We start from the raw sequence: 14,136 nt of genomic DNA, 5'->3' as shown, positions 1-14,136 counted from the left end.
TGTTTTTTCTCCTCATCGTCTGCTCCTCTTTGTCCTAAAGTTCAAGTATTTGCCTGACTTCTCACTGTAAACACAATGGTGAAAACATCAGAGGCCAGCGGGCCGGGGATGTTTACACGAGCTGAGAGAGGCTGGAGATGGAACACAGATATGAGTAGTGATCTCTGAGAGGGACTATACACACACACACACACACACACACACACACACACACACACACACACACACACACACACACACACACACACACACACACACACACACACACACACACACACACCATCTGGCCGCATAGTTAAACAGTGGAGAAGACGCAGCGACAGGTCGACTCTACGATCCCAATCTAGATGCATCAATATGCTAAGTATTAGTGTAAGACCGGGGCAGGTACCATTCAGTACGGAAACGATGTCCAACATCATGGGTTCTGGACGCATTCTACCTATAGTATATACATTGTTTTAATGGTATACCATATTATACATTATTATTAGATGACATTATACGACATTACATTATATTATATTATGTTTCTCACATTAAACAACTTCTTATTTATTTTTGAACATTTGTCTTATTTAATTTATTATATTTCATTGTATTTTGTATAGCATTCAATTGAGGAAGGAAAAAAAATCAGCTTTGCCTCCTACAAAGGAAGAGCTATGCCCCGTCGGCTATTTACATTTCCTCCTGAACATCCATGCCAGCTCAAAACACATACTGACGATCTGCTGGCAGACACACTGTATCCTCATACCCTCTTTCAACGGGTGCTCCAAGCCCGGGCCGCGCCGACAGGTTGAGAGACTTGTACTTATGTGTTCTTTTATTTCCCTAATTTCTTCCCCGTGCTTCCTGCCAGTGATCACTGAGCTCTTGTTCCTGACTCTGTTGTTGTCCTCTGCTTTTTGGTGGAATCCCAATTTTTCCTGCAATGGAGCCGACCGTGAGGCCAGGACGGAGCGAGGGGAGACCGGGGGGAGAGCCGGCTGAGGGGGTAAACGCGGAGGTGCTGAAACAGGCCGTCACGAGGGCTTTTGGGTGCTGCTCCGGAAAGGTCAAAGGGCATATTTTTTCAGTGACACTTATCCTGTCAGGCGACGTTTGAGACACTGTTAGTGTCAATGTGATCGGCATGTTTAGTTATGATATAGTTGTTATTGCAGGAGTTATTCTTTGATCAAATTAATATTTAAAGCAGTCATATCAGATAAAGGCACTTTATTTAGACTGAAATACACATACACATTTTGAAGTCACTAAAGGAAGTCCAGAGACTTTTATTTTGAAAGGCTGTAGGAAACCATTAAGGGGGTTCAGAACATGTAACTTGGTTAGGTTGTTTGTTTGACAAAGGAACACATTGGAAAAATGTTGCCAAAGTTTGCCACTTCACACTTGACGCTTAAACTTTATAATTCACTGCTTTGATTTGATTCAATTAGCCATCTATAAATCAGTCAGTTTTACCAAATTACCGGATTAACCTACCTGCTTGCCTGCTTAACCACCTGCCTGCCTACTTACTGTCTGCCTGCCGTATCGCCAGACACATCAAGGATAACATTGGCGAAAAAGTAAGACCTGTCACAATTAAGTATGGATTAACCGTAACTGACTTCATATCAAACTTGTATTTGTTTAACACTCCCTGGTGAACTTGTTCAACACACCTATATTGTGTTCCACTGTAAAACAGAAACCTGCAGTGAAGCATATGTGTTTGTTGGAGAGTAAAGGATACAAGGTAACAGGATCCACATGATGATTATGAGATGTCCATCTGGACATAATTCCTATTGAACCTTACATCTCCTTTGCATTTCTAAGGCAGTGGAATATTCTGGAAGTGACAAAAAGTTAGTCAGTTTGCAATCTTTCTGTGGTGTTCCTGTCCGATTTGAATATTAAACTCTGTTTGATATTCCATTTCACCTCATACCGATCTGCTTGATAAGAGTGTGTGTGTGTGTGTGTGTGTGTGTGTGTGTGTGTGTGTGTGTGTGTGTGTGTGTGTGCGGTACGCGTGTGTGTGGTATGTATGTGTGTGTGCAGGTGTGTATTTGAATCTCCAGACATCAGGTGAATAACTGCTTTGCATGACTACTATGAAGCTGTCACTCAAGTCAAACTGCCACGCCCTCCCTCTGCTCCACCCTGAATTCCTTTCGCTCTATCACACACATCTACACACCTACAAACACATACACATACACACACACACACACACACACACACACACACACACACACACACACACACACACACACACACACTCGCGCGTGCGTGTACACAAACAGACAAACTTCGTACAGTCAATAAAACATTTAGCAACTGTATAAATAAGTGACTATTTACACTTCAAAAGTATCCCTAACAAAAACACATTGAAATTTTCAAACTGTGAAAAGGCAGCTCAAAACAAGGCTTAGTGACATGACACAGGGCTTATCCACTTAGTTCAGACCCCTCCTTGGAGTTACGCTAGAAGCCTCTTCTTTCTCTTTCTCTTCCTCCTTCTCTCTTTCTCTCTCTCTTTCTCTTTCTCTTTCTCTTTCTCTTTCTCTTTCTCTCTCTCGCTCTCGCTCTCTCTCAATTCCGGCCCTGCTAATCCTTGTCATTATCTCACTCTTTCTTTGGTGCGGTCTGCTCCAAAGACCTCATCATCCCAGACATAGAAACCTCCTTTTAACCAATGTAAAAACAACAAAAAGGTGCACGCATCTTACACACTCCTTCACCTTCTCAGATCGCTCATGGTCGCTGAGAGGGATCAGAGACGAGGGATGAGGGGTTTGATGGGTGGTGACCTGAATATGATGTTCATCCACGGGAGGCTGGAGGTAGGGGGATGAAGGTAGTGGACGGTGCGACAGTAGCTAAGGAGGTGGAGCGGGTTGACTCGTAACCGGAAGGTTGCCAGTTCGATCCCCGGCTTCCCCCTAGCTGGAGTCGAGATGCCCCTGAGCGAGACGCCTCACCCCGACTGCTCCTGACGAGCTGGCTGTCGCCCTGCGTGGTTGACTCCGCCGTCGGTGTGTGAATGGGTGAATGAACGGTTGTGAGTCGCTTTGGATAAAAGCGTCTGCTAAATCCCCTGAATGTAAATGGAAAGGTACGTTGGGTCCCTGCTACCTCCTGAACTCCTCGGCAGGCTTCAGCGGTGTAATAAATCTAGGGGGAAAGACCTTGGCAGGCCGGAGTTCTTAAAGCCGGAGCAGCGCCGAGGAAGGGAAAGGAAGGAAAGGAAAGCTGCTTCTACTACTGCTGCTGGGGGAGGGAGGAGGGAGGAGGCGAGGAGCGCAGGATGTCTGTTAGCGGGCTCTTTTTTTTCGTCCTTTATGGTGGTCTCTATTGGGATCCCAATGGACAAGCTCGCTCTTTCAGATCCACAGCACACAAAAAAGTGTGTGTGTGTGTGTGTGTGTGTGTGTGTGTGTGTGTGTGTGTGTGTGTGTGTGTGTGTGTGTGTGTGTGTGTGTGTGTGTGTGTGTGTGTGTGTGTGTGTGTGTGTGTGTGTGTGTGAGAAATGTTTTTTCTTACTTAGACTCTTTCTCACTTGGCTCACATCACACACACACACACACACACACACACACACACACACACACACACACACACGCGCATGCACACACACACACGCATGCACAATTACACATTGTACACATGCAAATTATATCAACCTGTGACACAATTGTTATATGAAGTGCTTTACAACTCCTCGCTGCCTCTAGAGAACTTTACTGTTGTTAATATTAAGGGAGAGTATGTACATTTTCTGTCCGTGTATGAGTCCATGACTGTGAAATAGTATGTGCGCTGTCCTATCAGCTCAGGAGTGATACACCTAGATTTATACGCTGTTGGTAATGTAAAAGATAGGGAAGGAATCTTGGGATGAAAAACTGATTCATAGCAGTATGTTAACCACTCTCTCTGTCTCTTTCTGTGTGTGTTTGAAATGGAATAATCCATAAATTAATTTTCTTCCAAACAAACATTTGCATACTTATATTTGCCATAAACACATCCTAAATATATTATCATAATAACAACATTTTCTTCTGATGAAAATTATGCATATTTTTCGTTATTGTCTACTTAGTTTTAAATGAGATAGCCCGATACAAAAAAAACACTGGAGCGTAACATGGCTCTACTGACGCAGAACGTTTTGGACTGACGTTTTTATTGCAAAGCGACCCCAGACTGGGATGAGACCCGCGAAAGACACAGACAACTGCTACTGTGGCTCGAATGGCAGCAGGCTACTGGGCTGGCTTTGAAGTCGTCCTCCTGTGACGTAGGACCTAGTTCAAGTTCGTCCTCCACGTTTAGTCCTGCAGCAGGCCACGGGAAGATACGAACGTAGGCTGCTAGCTGCTTTATAAAATGTAATTCAGTTTAATTGGCATTGATGGCGTATGCCTATAATGTGAATTAATGGGTTCTTCCTGTGGAAAAATAAAGAATAGGTGTTGTATTTAGGGCTGAATCTGAATTAATGGTAGGCCTATTTAACCGAAAGGCAGGAATAAATTAAGTAAGGTTATTTTTATTTATTTTTATTTGGATGCATGTGTATGTTCTCTTACTTAGAAATTCTACATTAAAGCTCTCGTCCAAGTGTTATGGAATGGAGGCCAGGTTATTGTTTTAATAGATTAGGCTTCTTCAATCTCAATTCAAAATATACATCGAACTGAAGAAAAGCTGTGGACCACTAGTTATCAAGATCTAAAATGACCAGTTAAAATCTAAAATGCTAAGTTAAAATCTAAAATGACCTGCAGTGTCCACTCGCAATCGAATAACAACTCATTCAAATGTCTTGGCAACACTTTAAAATTGTCATGTATAAAAGTCCATTCTAATCGACAAGAACAATCCATACGAGGTGTGTAGACCCGGGACATCACAGACACATAGACTTTGTGTAGTCCGGCCCTATAATTAGACTCGAGAGGGTCGGGCAGAGACCTCTGACTAACTCCAGTATGGGTGTGGAGGTCTCACGCCAAGGCGCTCGGGTTATCCGTGGGTCGCCTGGGCATCGCCGTCTCCTAAACCCGGTCTGAACGCATACATCCCTGGCACACATTATTCTGCCTTTCTGGCCCACCTTCCCTCCCTGAAGAACGATCGCATCGTTTTATACACGCTGATTTCTTATTTGTTTGTTTTGGAGGTTTTCTGTGTGCTCGGGATTGTGCCTATATTGAACCTGAATTGTATGATATAATGTCACCCTGTACACCGCTTTTAATCGGATCATTAAATTGTGAAACTGTGTAACAAAAGTTTAAAATAAACTGAACCCAAATTCGATTTTTCTTCTCGAAATTGTAGATCAAAATGTAAATTGACCTACTCTGCTTTGTTGAGAAGCTGAAAACAGGACAAATGACTTTATATCTAATTGTTATTTCACTTTGGGGGAATGACGACCCGGGAGAGTGAAGACAACAACACGAAGCGCGTTATTCTGCATCTAAAGAGACAAGTGTGTTGGCCCTCCAACCTTTCACTTGTTGGGCTGCAGACCAGACAAAGCTCGTCTGTGGCCCCTGAGTGGAAACACATGGCGCTGAGCGGGGGCCTATAGCCCGCATACCCGAGCCTGCGTGTTCCTCTGCGGCATGGGCCTGCAGGTGCACCGCTCTAACGTGGGTCTGTGTCCACCACTCCTGGTGAATTACAGCCTGCAATTTAGTGTATTAATAGTTGTATTGGTATTTTATTTGTATTAGGCCTGTTGATGAAGTGCTGTTTGTGACACTGAAAATATATTTACAATTAAAATCAAACACCGAAGCTTAAAGCACTAATTGAGATCAGATTTGAAGCCATTTCAAATTCGCATATGGAATAAAACAAAGCATGCAATGAGATATGTACAAAGCAGTGCAATGTTATTCCTCGTCTTAATTCAAAGCCATTATCCATTCAGACCCTGTGTGTGTAGCAGTAGTACTATGTTTTAATAAAAGTTCCATAAGAGTATAGAACACCTTCGACTCATAACTTTCTATTTGACGCCCAAAATCCTTTAACAAAGTTCTGACGACCAGCAACAGACGTCCTAGATTCCCTGCACGCGAATAATATCAAGGGTCATTTCGTAGCCTATCGTAGGCTAAAAGGCCCTCACTACAACGTCATTAATAGGCTATATCGTAATATTAATATGGATAATAATAGTAAACATAATGATGATAATAATAAAATAATAGTTAAAGTAATAATAATATAATAACAATACTGTCCTCATATCGTTTGGACCGTTCCCAGGCGTGGTGGTTGAGCCCAGTCAACCAGGCTCCTGCACCGGGTGACAGGAGGTTGTGACGCCATGCGAGGCTTTGCATTTCCAGGAATGTAGCGGAACGTTTACAGGGGATATGAACGGCTGGTTACGCGAGAATTGTGGCCATATACCATGGCCACACCAGCTCACGTATTGTACTTAGTTAAAATTTTCAAACCAGTTCACGGATTGTAGCCTACTTATAGAATCTGATGCATTTTAAATTAAATTCATGTGTAGACGCATGTTAAACAAATTCAAACCAGTTCACGTATTGCACTTTGTTAAAGAATCCAAGTCACAACAGTTCACGTAGGCCTATTGCAGGCAATAGTTAAAGTAGGCCTATCCATTCACATCAGTTCACGTGTTGTCCTAATTTAAAGAACGTGATACAATTTAAATCAAATTCCAGTGCATAGGCATGTTAAACCAATTAAATGAACGGATGGTCGCAATCTGAATTATTAAAAATAATACAAATAAAATATAGGTTATGGAGTACAAAATAGACCTAGATTCAATAAACATCAATCATGTAGGCCTATACTTAAAAAGGTCGTACAGTGAATCCAAATATTGCGGTGGGCACTGGGCACACACTGCACTATGTCCTGTTTGATTGTTGATAAGGTCTCCGGCCGCACACATCCTCCTAATTGACCCCGTCTCCCACTCGGCCTTTTCCGTCCCATGAAGAATGGTTCCAGGGCCCTGATTGAATTTTATTCCTTCCTGACCTGCTCTGTTCTGTGAGGGCGCAATTCATCTCTGGGCTAACACGACGTTTGTTTATTGGGCCTGCTTGGGAACGGATCTAATGACTTTCTGAGTCTGATTACCGTTATGTTACACAAGAGAGGAAGGGAACCTTAGTGGCATTTTTAGGTGTTAGGCCTACTACTTCAAAATATTATTCAAAATTATTGATTAATACATTTGTAATTTCTTTTTTTTTTTACTTGGGCTACTGACGTTGTTAACGCTACTTTGTAATGACGATTTGGGTGAAGTTTACTGTTGTATAATTATAATAATGTTGTTGTTTTTTACTGTTTATTAGCAAACAGATTAGTCTTGGGTGATGTTGCTATTCTACAGGCCTCCCTATAGACCATACACGACAGCCAGCCAGCAGTAAATCCCTGCTTCAGCACTGTCGACTTGTGAAGGCCTGCATGTTACGATTAAAACGAATACATTTTGTTTATTAGCTACCGGAATATCGTTTTCATGGATATAGCCTACTTCTTTATTTCCAGTATTATTATTAATATTATTATTATTGTTGTTATTATTATTATTGTTGTTAATTTATTGATATTATTTTTATTATTAATATTATTGTATTATCCTAATCATCAACGTCGTCGTTGGCATGGGCGGATGTATAAAAATCGAAGCTGGCAGAAAGTAAACGTAAACTTACTAATTAACAGGAAGACAGGTTTGCAAATAGATTATCATTGGAAATAATTGATTATTCTAGACGTAATATATAAATAATTCTAAATAATATAAATATAACCAAACACAACGTTGAATAAAGTGGATTATGTTTTTAATTCCACAAGGACTACCAATAAGCCTGTAGTCCAAGTGCATTTGTAAATGTGCATCTGCGCTTTTACGAGATGATATAAAAACAATTAGGCCTACATTACAGCAGTGAAACAAAATATGCAAACCATTTTTTTGGAATACCAACTAACATGTAGGCTATTAGTACTATTAAACCATCTGGCGATGTGCACGACACAATGTTGTCGTTTTATCCTCAAAAATGATTTACCTTTTTAACAAGCGGTTACCTATAAAACGAAATGGAAACTGGAACCCATGGAGAAGCCATACTCGAGTGACATCAGGCCTATCTTTGGCACCAGGAGTACGATATTTACCAAGCAGAGGAATGCGCTCCTAAATACACGTGGCCATCCAAACAAACGTTTGTGTTGGGTGTTTTAGTAGGCCATGTCTAGAAGCGTTGTTATGAGGCGAGAGGGCCCGGGGTCAACCTCATGTCAGGTCGTCTGCATAATCTGACACAAGCACAAATATACCACTTTCCAATATTAATAACTAACCCTTAAAAAACGGAGATATACCCCAGTGACGTTCATTTGTACATACGGTAGGATGTATTTGGTTGATACTTCACATTAATGGGAAATATGATGGATGTATGGCGAGGTCGGCTTCACACATGCCTCCTATGGGTAGCCTGACTAATGCAGTGTAACAAGTGAAACACAGGGTTATTTTTCAGGTAGAAATACAGTTTAATAATATTTTATATAAATTATATCTGCAGACAGTAGCCAACGATATTTGCCTTGATAAAGCCAATACGCATTCATTAATAATGGCTTTCTTCAATTGTGACTGGACTCGAAAACCGTCTTAAAATTGTGTTTAGTGTTTACCATAAAGTTCATTGTAAAAAATACTAGCCCTTGTTAAAAAAAAACGTTTAAAAAAAATCAGTCGTAACGTAAACTCACATGAAATTACAATTTATTAAACAAACAATGCAAGTCCTTCAAATAACTTTTAAACAAATGAAGATTTTTTTTGAAATAGTACGGTGATATACATGTTCCTTATTCCCATATAATGGAACAATTTTGGTGGACAATTAAGGCCATTCAATTTCGAAACACTTCTTTGGTGTTTGGTCCATATTATCTGGCTACAGTTTAGAAATAAATTACTATAGGCAATTTACACGAATATGTCCACGAAAGTTCACATATCCTCAACACATAACGCAAAGGCCGCAAAAGCAAGAAGAGACTTACGTGTTATTTGCAGTAACACTGTTCTTTAAACCAAAAATCAAGTCTTTGTGTCTCTTGCTGGAGCATATCGTTTCATACTAGTCCCAAGCAGAGGCCCGTGAACGAACAGTTTATTCTGGGGTTTCACTCCAAGAGTCAGTCAGCAATGAAAGAAGCCATTCTGCTCATCAGAACTTGCTGCAGTCATATACAAAAGCTCCCGAGGTGCGATAGATAGACTGGCTGGTGGGAAACGACATCTGACAGCTGTTATTCCCATTGACGGGTGAATTATTCAGGCCGATTCTCTGGGACTCGAATATTTCTCTCACGGAGTGGAAGTTCTGCTGTTGGGCCGGGTAGGCGGCCCCCAGGTGGCCGAGGTCCCCGGCCTGGTTCAGGTACCAGGAGGTGAGCCGCCCCTGGTGCGGGTGATGGCCTCCGTCCTGGCCGGAATTCAGGTTCCCATGGCCCAGGGAGGAGGCGGACGTGCTGATCGAGTAATCGGGCAATGTGTCGTCCACGGTGGTGCTCGGAGCGGCCAGGTGGCCCGATCTGTCCCCGGCGTATAAACTCATGGCCTGCATGTTGCAGTGATACGTTGCGTTGGAGGTAGAGGAGATAGAGTTCTGGTTGCACTGGGAGCTATAGACGGACGTCTGGTTGGGGGAGTAGTTCAAGGACAACGACGGGGTGATACCCGGGGTTCTGCTGGAGGCTATGAGGCCCGGGGGCAGCTCGCTCGCGCCTTGGGGTGACGCACGCAGGGAGGTCATGATATTGTCCACGCTGAAGCCCTGGCTGGAGGCCTGGCCGTGGTGGTGCTGTTGCTGCTGCTGGTGATGCTGCTGGTGGTGCTCCGTGTTTTCCATGACGATGGACCTGTTGGACGGGATGCTCTGGGGGCTTCCGCTGGACATGCTGCTGCTGCTATCTGGGCTCTCTATTTTGGGCACGGTGCTCAGGGAGGGCGAGTCGGCCTGCGGCGGTGTCACGTTGCCGTTCTCCGTCTTGATGTCTTGGATCCTCACGGGCTGGGAGCCCTGCACCGGCTGCTCTGCGTCCCGTCCCTGGCCCTGCTGCCTGGCCGGCGTGTCCTTCTGCAGTCGGTCCTCCTTCTCCTTCATGGCGTCCTTCTTTTTGAACCGTCGTCTTCTGCGCAAGAAGCTTCCGTTCTCGAACATGTTGTACGAGTCTGGGTCCAGCGTCCAGTAGCTCCCCTTGCCGGGTTTCTTGTCATCGCGGGGAACTTTGACAAAACACTCGTTAAGAGACAGGTTGTGTCTGATGCTGTTCTGCCAGCCCTGCTTGTTGTCGCGATAAAACGGGAACCGCTCCATGATGAACTGATAAATCCCGTTGAGGGTCACCTTCTTGTCAGGCGAGTTCTGGATAGCCATGGTGATGAGCGCGATGTAGCTGTACGGGGGTTTCACCATATCCTTGGGCTGGGGTTGAGGCGTGTACGGTCCATACGCCCGCGCCATGCTCGCTGGGTACTGGTCGTGGGCCGCGTGAGAGTACATGTTCATCGGTGCGGGCATCCCGGTGTACCCGCCACCCGCAGCGGCCCGGTAGTAGCTCGGGTCGCCGCTGATGTAGGGAACGACGCCCAGGGAGTTGGGACTGGAGACGGAGTAGCGAGCCTGCATGTTTGCACCCCCTCGGCGGTTCGACTTGGATCCGAGGAAAAGAGCGCTCCAAAAAATACGCAGCAGGGAGACGTCCGCTTATTCCTTTCCTCTAACGCAGATCAAAAATCACAGCCACTATCCAGTCACTGTTGAAAAACAAGAAACGAAATTAATACTTCGTGCTTCCAGGGAATTGAATCACGTTTAAAGCGGTCCCATCTCTGTGCGTAACACACATTTAGAAAGTTCTGTAGGCTACCTTGGGCATCCGTCACCACACAGTACTTTTGCGCAGTTAAATTCTTTCCTCCCTTTTGCTGCCAATGAAGCTCCTCCCAAAAGTGCAGGAGTCGTCCAATCGGAGGCCGGGCAGCACTCAGAGTGAGGGGATGAACCGACTCGTGGCCACACACAGGGCTTTAGAAACTGGAGGTGTTGGGAACTCCCCCATGCAGCCCCAGACTTTAGAGTCAAGAGCGAAGCTGGGACACAGATCCCTATCCCATTGTGGCCTTCAAAACGCTACACATTTAGGTCTTTATACAATAAAAGGCGTGCATTGTTCTGACAAATAAATAATACACACAGGTGTCGACCTATTGAATTAAGTCGGCAGTCAACTAGATATTTTTTTTATAAAAGGTTCCATGAGTAATTAAGGGTAACAATAAACTACTATTTTTCCTTAGGTATAATAAAGTTTATAATAAAGTTCCTTAGGTATAATAAGTTTCGAGTGGATTTAATTTCAGAATACAAATTATTTCAGAGGACAGATCGGTTAGTTCATTTATTGTGTTTAAAAACGAAGGAGTGGATAACAAAAACAATGCAGCGACGTATTCGACACGTTATGAGATAACGCCATCCCAATGTTAAAAAGCCCAATCAGCCCGAGCAGCGGGGCCCCGGGGACATCAAAGCACCGCGGAGGCCCTCGTGTCCCCGGCGGTGGGTGGCGGGCAAATGCGCCGTCTCTCCTTACAGGGGGAATGGGGAGAGTTTGGCCTGAGAACGGGCCAAAGGTGTGATAGTTGACTCGGAGCAGAAAAAGATTAAAAGACCCACCATATGGGGATACAGCAACACCTCCCGTTCTGCCGTTTTTTATTAAAATGTCCTTATTTTCTCAAGACGGTGGTATAAATGACGGTGTGTGTGTGTGTGTGTGTGTGTGTGTGTGTGTGTGTGTGTGTGTGTGTGTGTGTGTGTGTGTGTGTGTGTGTGTGTGTGTGTGTGTGTGTGTGTGTGTGTGTGTGTGTGTGTGGGGGGGGGGGGGGGGGTAGGCTGCGATAGAAGTGCAATGTTGTGATAAACATATTAGGAACGAAGTGTGTTTTTGTATTTTATGTCCTGCAGCATCAATAAAAAAAATCAATGTAATAAAATATATATAGGCCTTCTGCTACCGCAATACTAATGTGCATTTGTTACATAGCGACATTAAAGTGCTTATGCGCTACAATATAAGTATTATATAGGCCTACAGTAACATTGATTACAATTAAAGTGATATGAAAGTTAATCTTTGATAGGGTATAATTCCCAGAGCTTGGCTACTGTGGAAAGCGAGTTTGTGACGCGGTCATTGTAAGGCAAAGTTAGGGTCGCAATATTGCAGTAATCCCTTCCAGGTCGTATTAATGAAATGACCGCGGATTGGCCTGGTCCAATCTGGTTTCTTCTTACCAGGACCAGGGCATGAACTCTCTCCACTGCCGCTGGCTGTTTATTCAATTCACAACCACAACGTGCTCCTTTTTCTCTTTCTTTTTTTTGGAAGAGGCCATCCAAAAAAAATCCATCCTCAGGGTTCCTCTGTTATCAAATTAATATCATAAATACATTTGTAAAAACAATATAAATGGAATGCAAAAACGAATGCGATCACAATCATTACTTGAATTACTTTATCATGTTGTGCTTAGTTTAAGGCGAAGCAACATTTACATATCCTCATCAACAATTATATATTTTAGGCTAACATCTGTGCCCCCCCCCCCCTCCCCGGATATAAGGCCTCTCGGTGATATGAGCCTAACATATTCTATTATTTTATTTTATACAGGCCGACCCTTAACATTGTTGACGGCCTAGATCGAACTATTAGGATATCAGGCCCTGATCTGTTTCGGTCCTAAAATAATAATAGTCCTGTACCTATTTTTTGGGGGGGCTTATTGAAATACATTTGGATGAGAGAATTAATGTAGTGATTGTTGAATTAAAAAATACAACCAAAAAATGATTACAATCTGATAGACAGACAGACAGACTGACTGGGACTATACACAACAGAAGTTAGATTGACGCAAATCAAAGGAGTCAAAAGTATGAATTTGGCTCCCTCTTTCGATTATTGTGAAAAGTTGTATAGTGCTTGGCCCTCTTTCAAATTATATTTGTTCCCTTCATCATCTAAATCAGTCAACGATGCATCTTGATTGAAAGAAGGTATGCAATAGATTTCTGGCTGATTGTTGTGCTTCACGATCAATGCATCATTGGTGTTATTTGTTATTAAAAGACCCCTCCGGGGTTTGGATTTCAATCCAACGTCTATTTAAAGTACACTGCTGCTCCCTTGTGGTGGTTTATGTAGCATACGTCTGGAGCTGTGTGAAAGACAAAGCCTCCCTTCCGCATTGTAAAATAAATAATTAAACAAATCCAGCCATTCCCACGCTTATGTCAGCCCTTGATCACAAGTCTCAAAAGGTTTTAAAGAATACCTAAGATAAAGGTTCGGCCTGTATAAAACTTGACGTGTCAGCATAATTTATGAATGAGCCTAATAAATAAAATGCGGATCGTTTTTCTGTTTTTGCGTGACGTCAATCCATCTGGAATAAGGATAGTCGTAGGAAAAGCGGAAAGTGCCGAGTCAGTCTCAAACATGTTTCAAGTGAGAATTTTGCTTGGTTTGTAGGCCTATTGATAAATAAATGATGATAAATCAACAGTCCTCTAGTTTGATCAAACACATTGTGATATAATTGTAGCCTATTCAGACAAGTCAAGTTAAGTTAATGAAAGGATTCTAGCCCTATCATGTGAATATAATTGGTGTTTGTAATCCATGATTCGGTGAGAAAGATGATACAAGAAAAATATTTTCCGTATTTCTCTGTAATGCGCTCCCAATGCGGAGCCACCCTGCACTATTGAATGCACTGGTAGAGGCCTACACGCATAGAATAGTATAGCCTAATGACTATCTCATTAATTTTGGATAGAGGTCAGGCTGCAAGGGAAGCAACATAAAGGCAATGCGTCTGTCGGACTACGTGTAATGCATGGGCCTGGGGTCGGATGGCAACTTTTTAAGTGTCGATAAAACGAACCACCGTAAATTAAATGTGTAGGCTATTCAATGTTACGTTGTAAATCACTGCTATATTACAATATGAGT

The 14,136-nt window shown here is 43.1% G+C and overlaps 1 protein-coding gene across 1 annotated transcript; it reads right to left on the bottom strand.

Moving 5' to 3' along the window:
- Nucleotides 1–8,568: 8,568 nt before the first annotated feature.
- On the bottom strand, nt 8,569–11,109 carry foxc1a (forkhead box C1a). The gene has a single exon (XM_060058252.1). It carries the CDS (start codon nt 10,740–10,742, stop codon nt 9,279–9,281), a length of 1,464 nt encoding a protein of 487 aa, XP_059914235.1. The 5' UTR covers nt 10,743–11,109; the 3' UTR covers nt 8,569–9,278.
- Between the last annotated feature and the right edge of the window lie 3,027 nt (nt 11,110–14,136).

This window comes from Gadus macrocephalus, chromosome 8, assembly GCF_031168955.1.
Source record: "Gadus macrocephalus chromosome 8, ASM3116895v1".
In the NCBI taxonomy this organism is placed as follows: Eukaryota; Metazoa; Chordata; class Actinopteri; order Gadiformes; family Gadidae; genus Gadus; species Gadus macrocephalus.
This window is presented reverse-complemented; position numbering and strand designations above follow the sequence as displayed.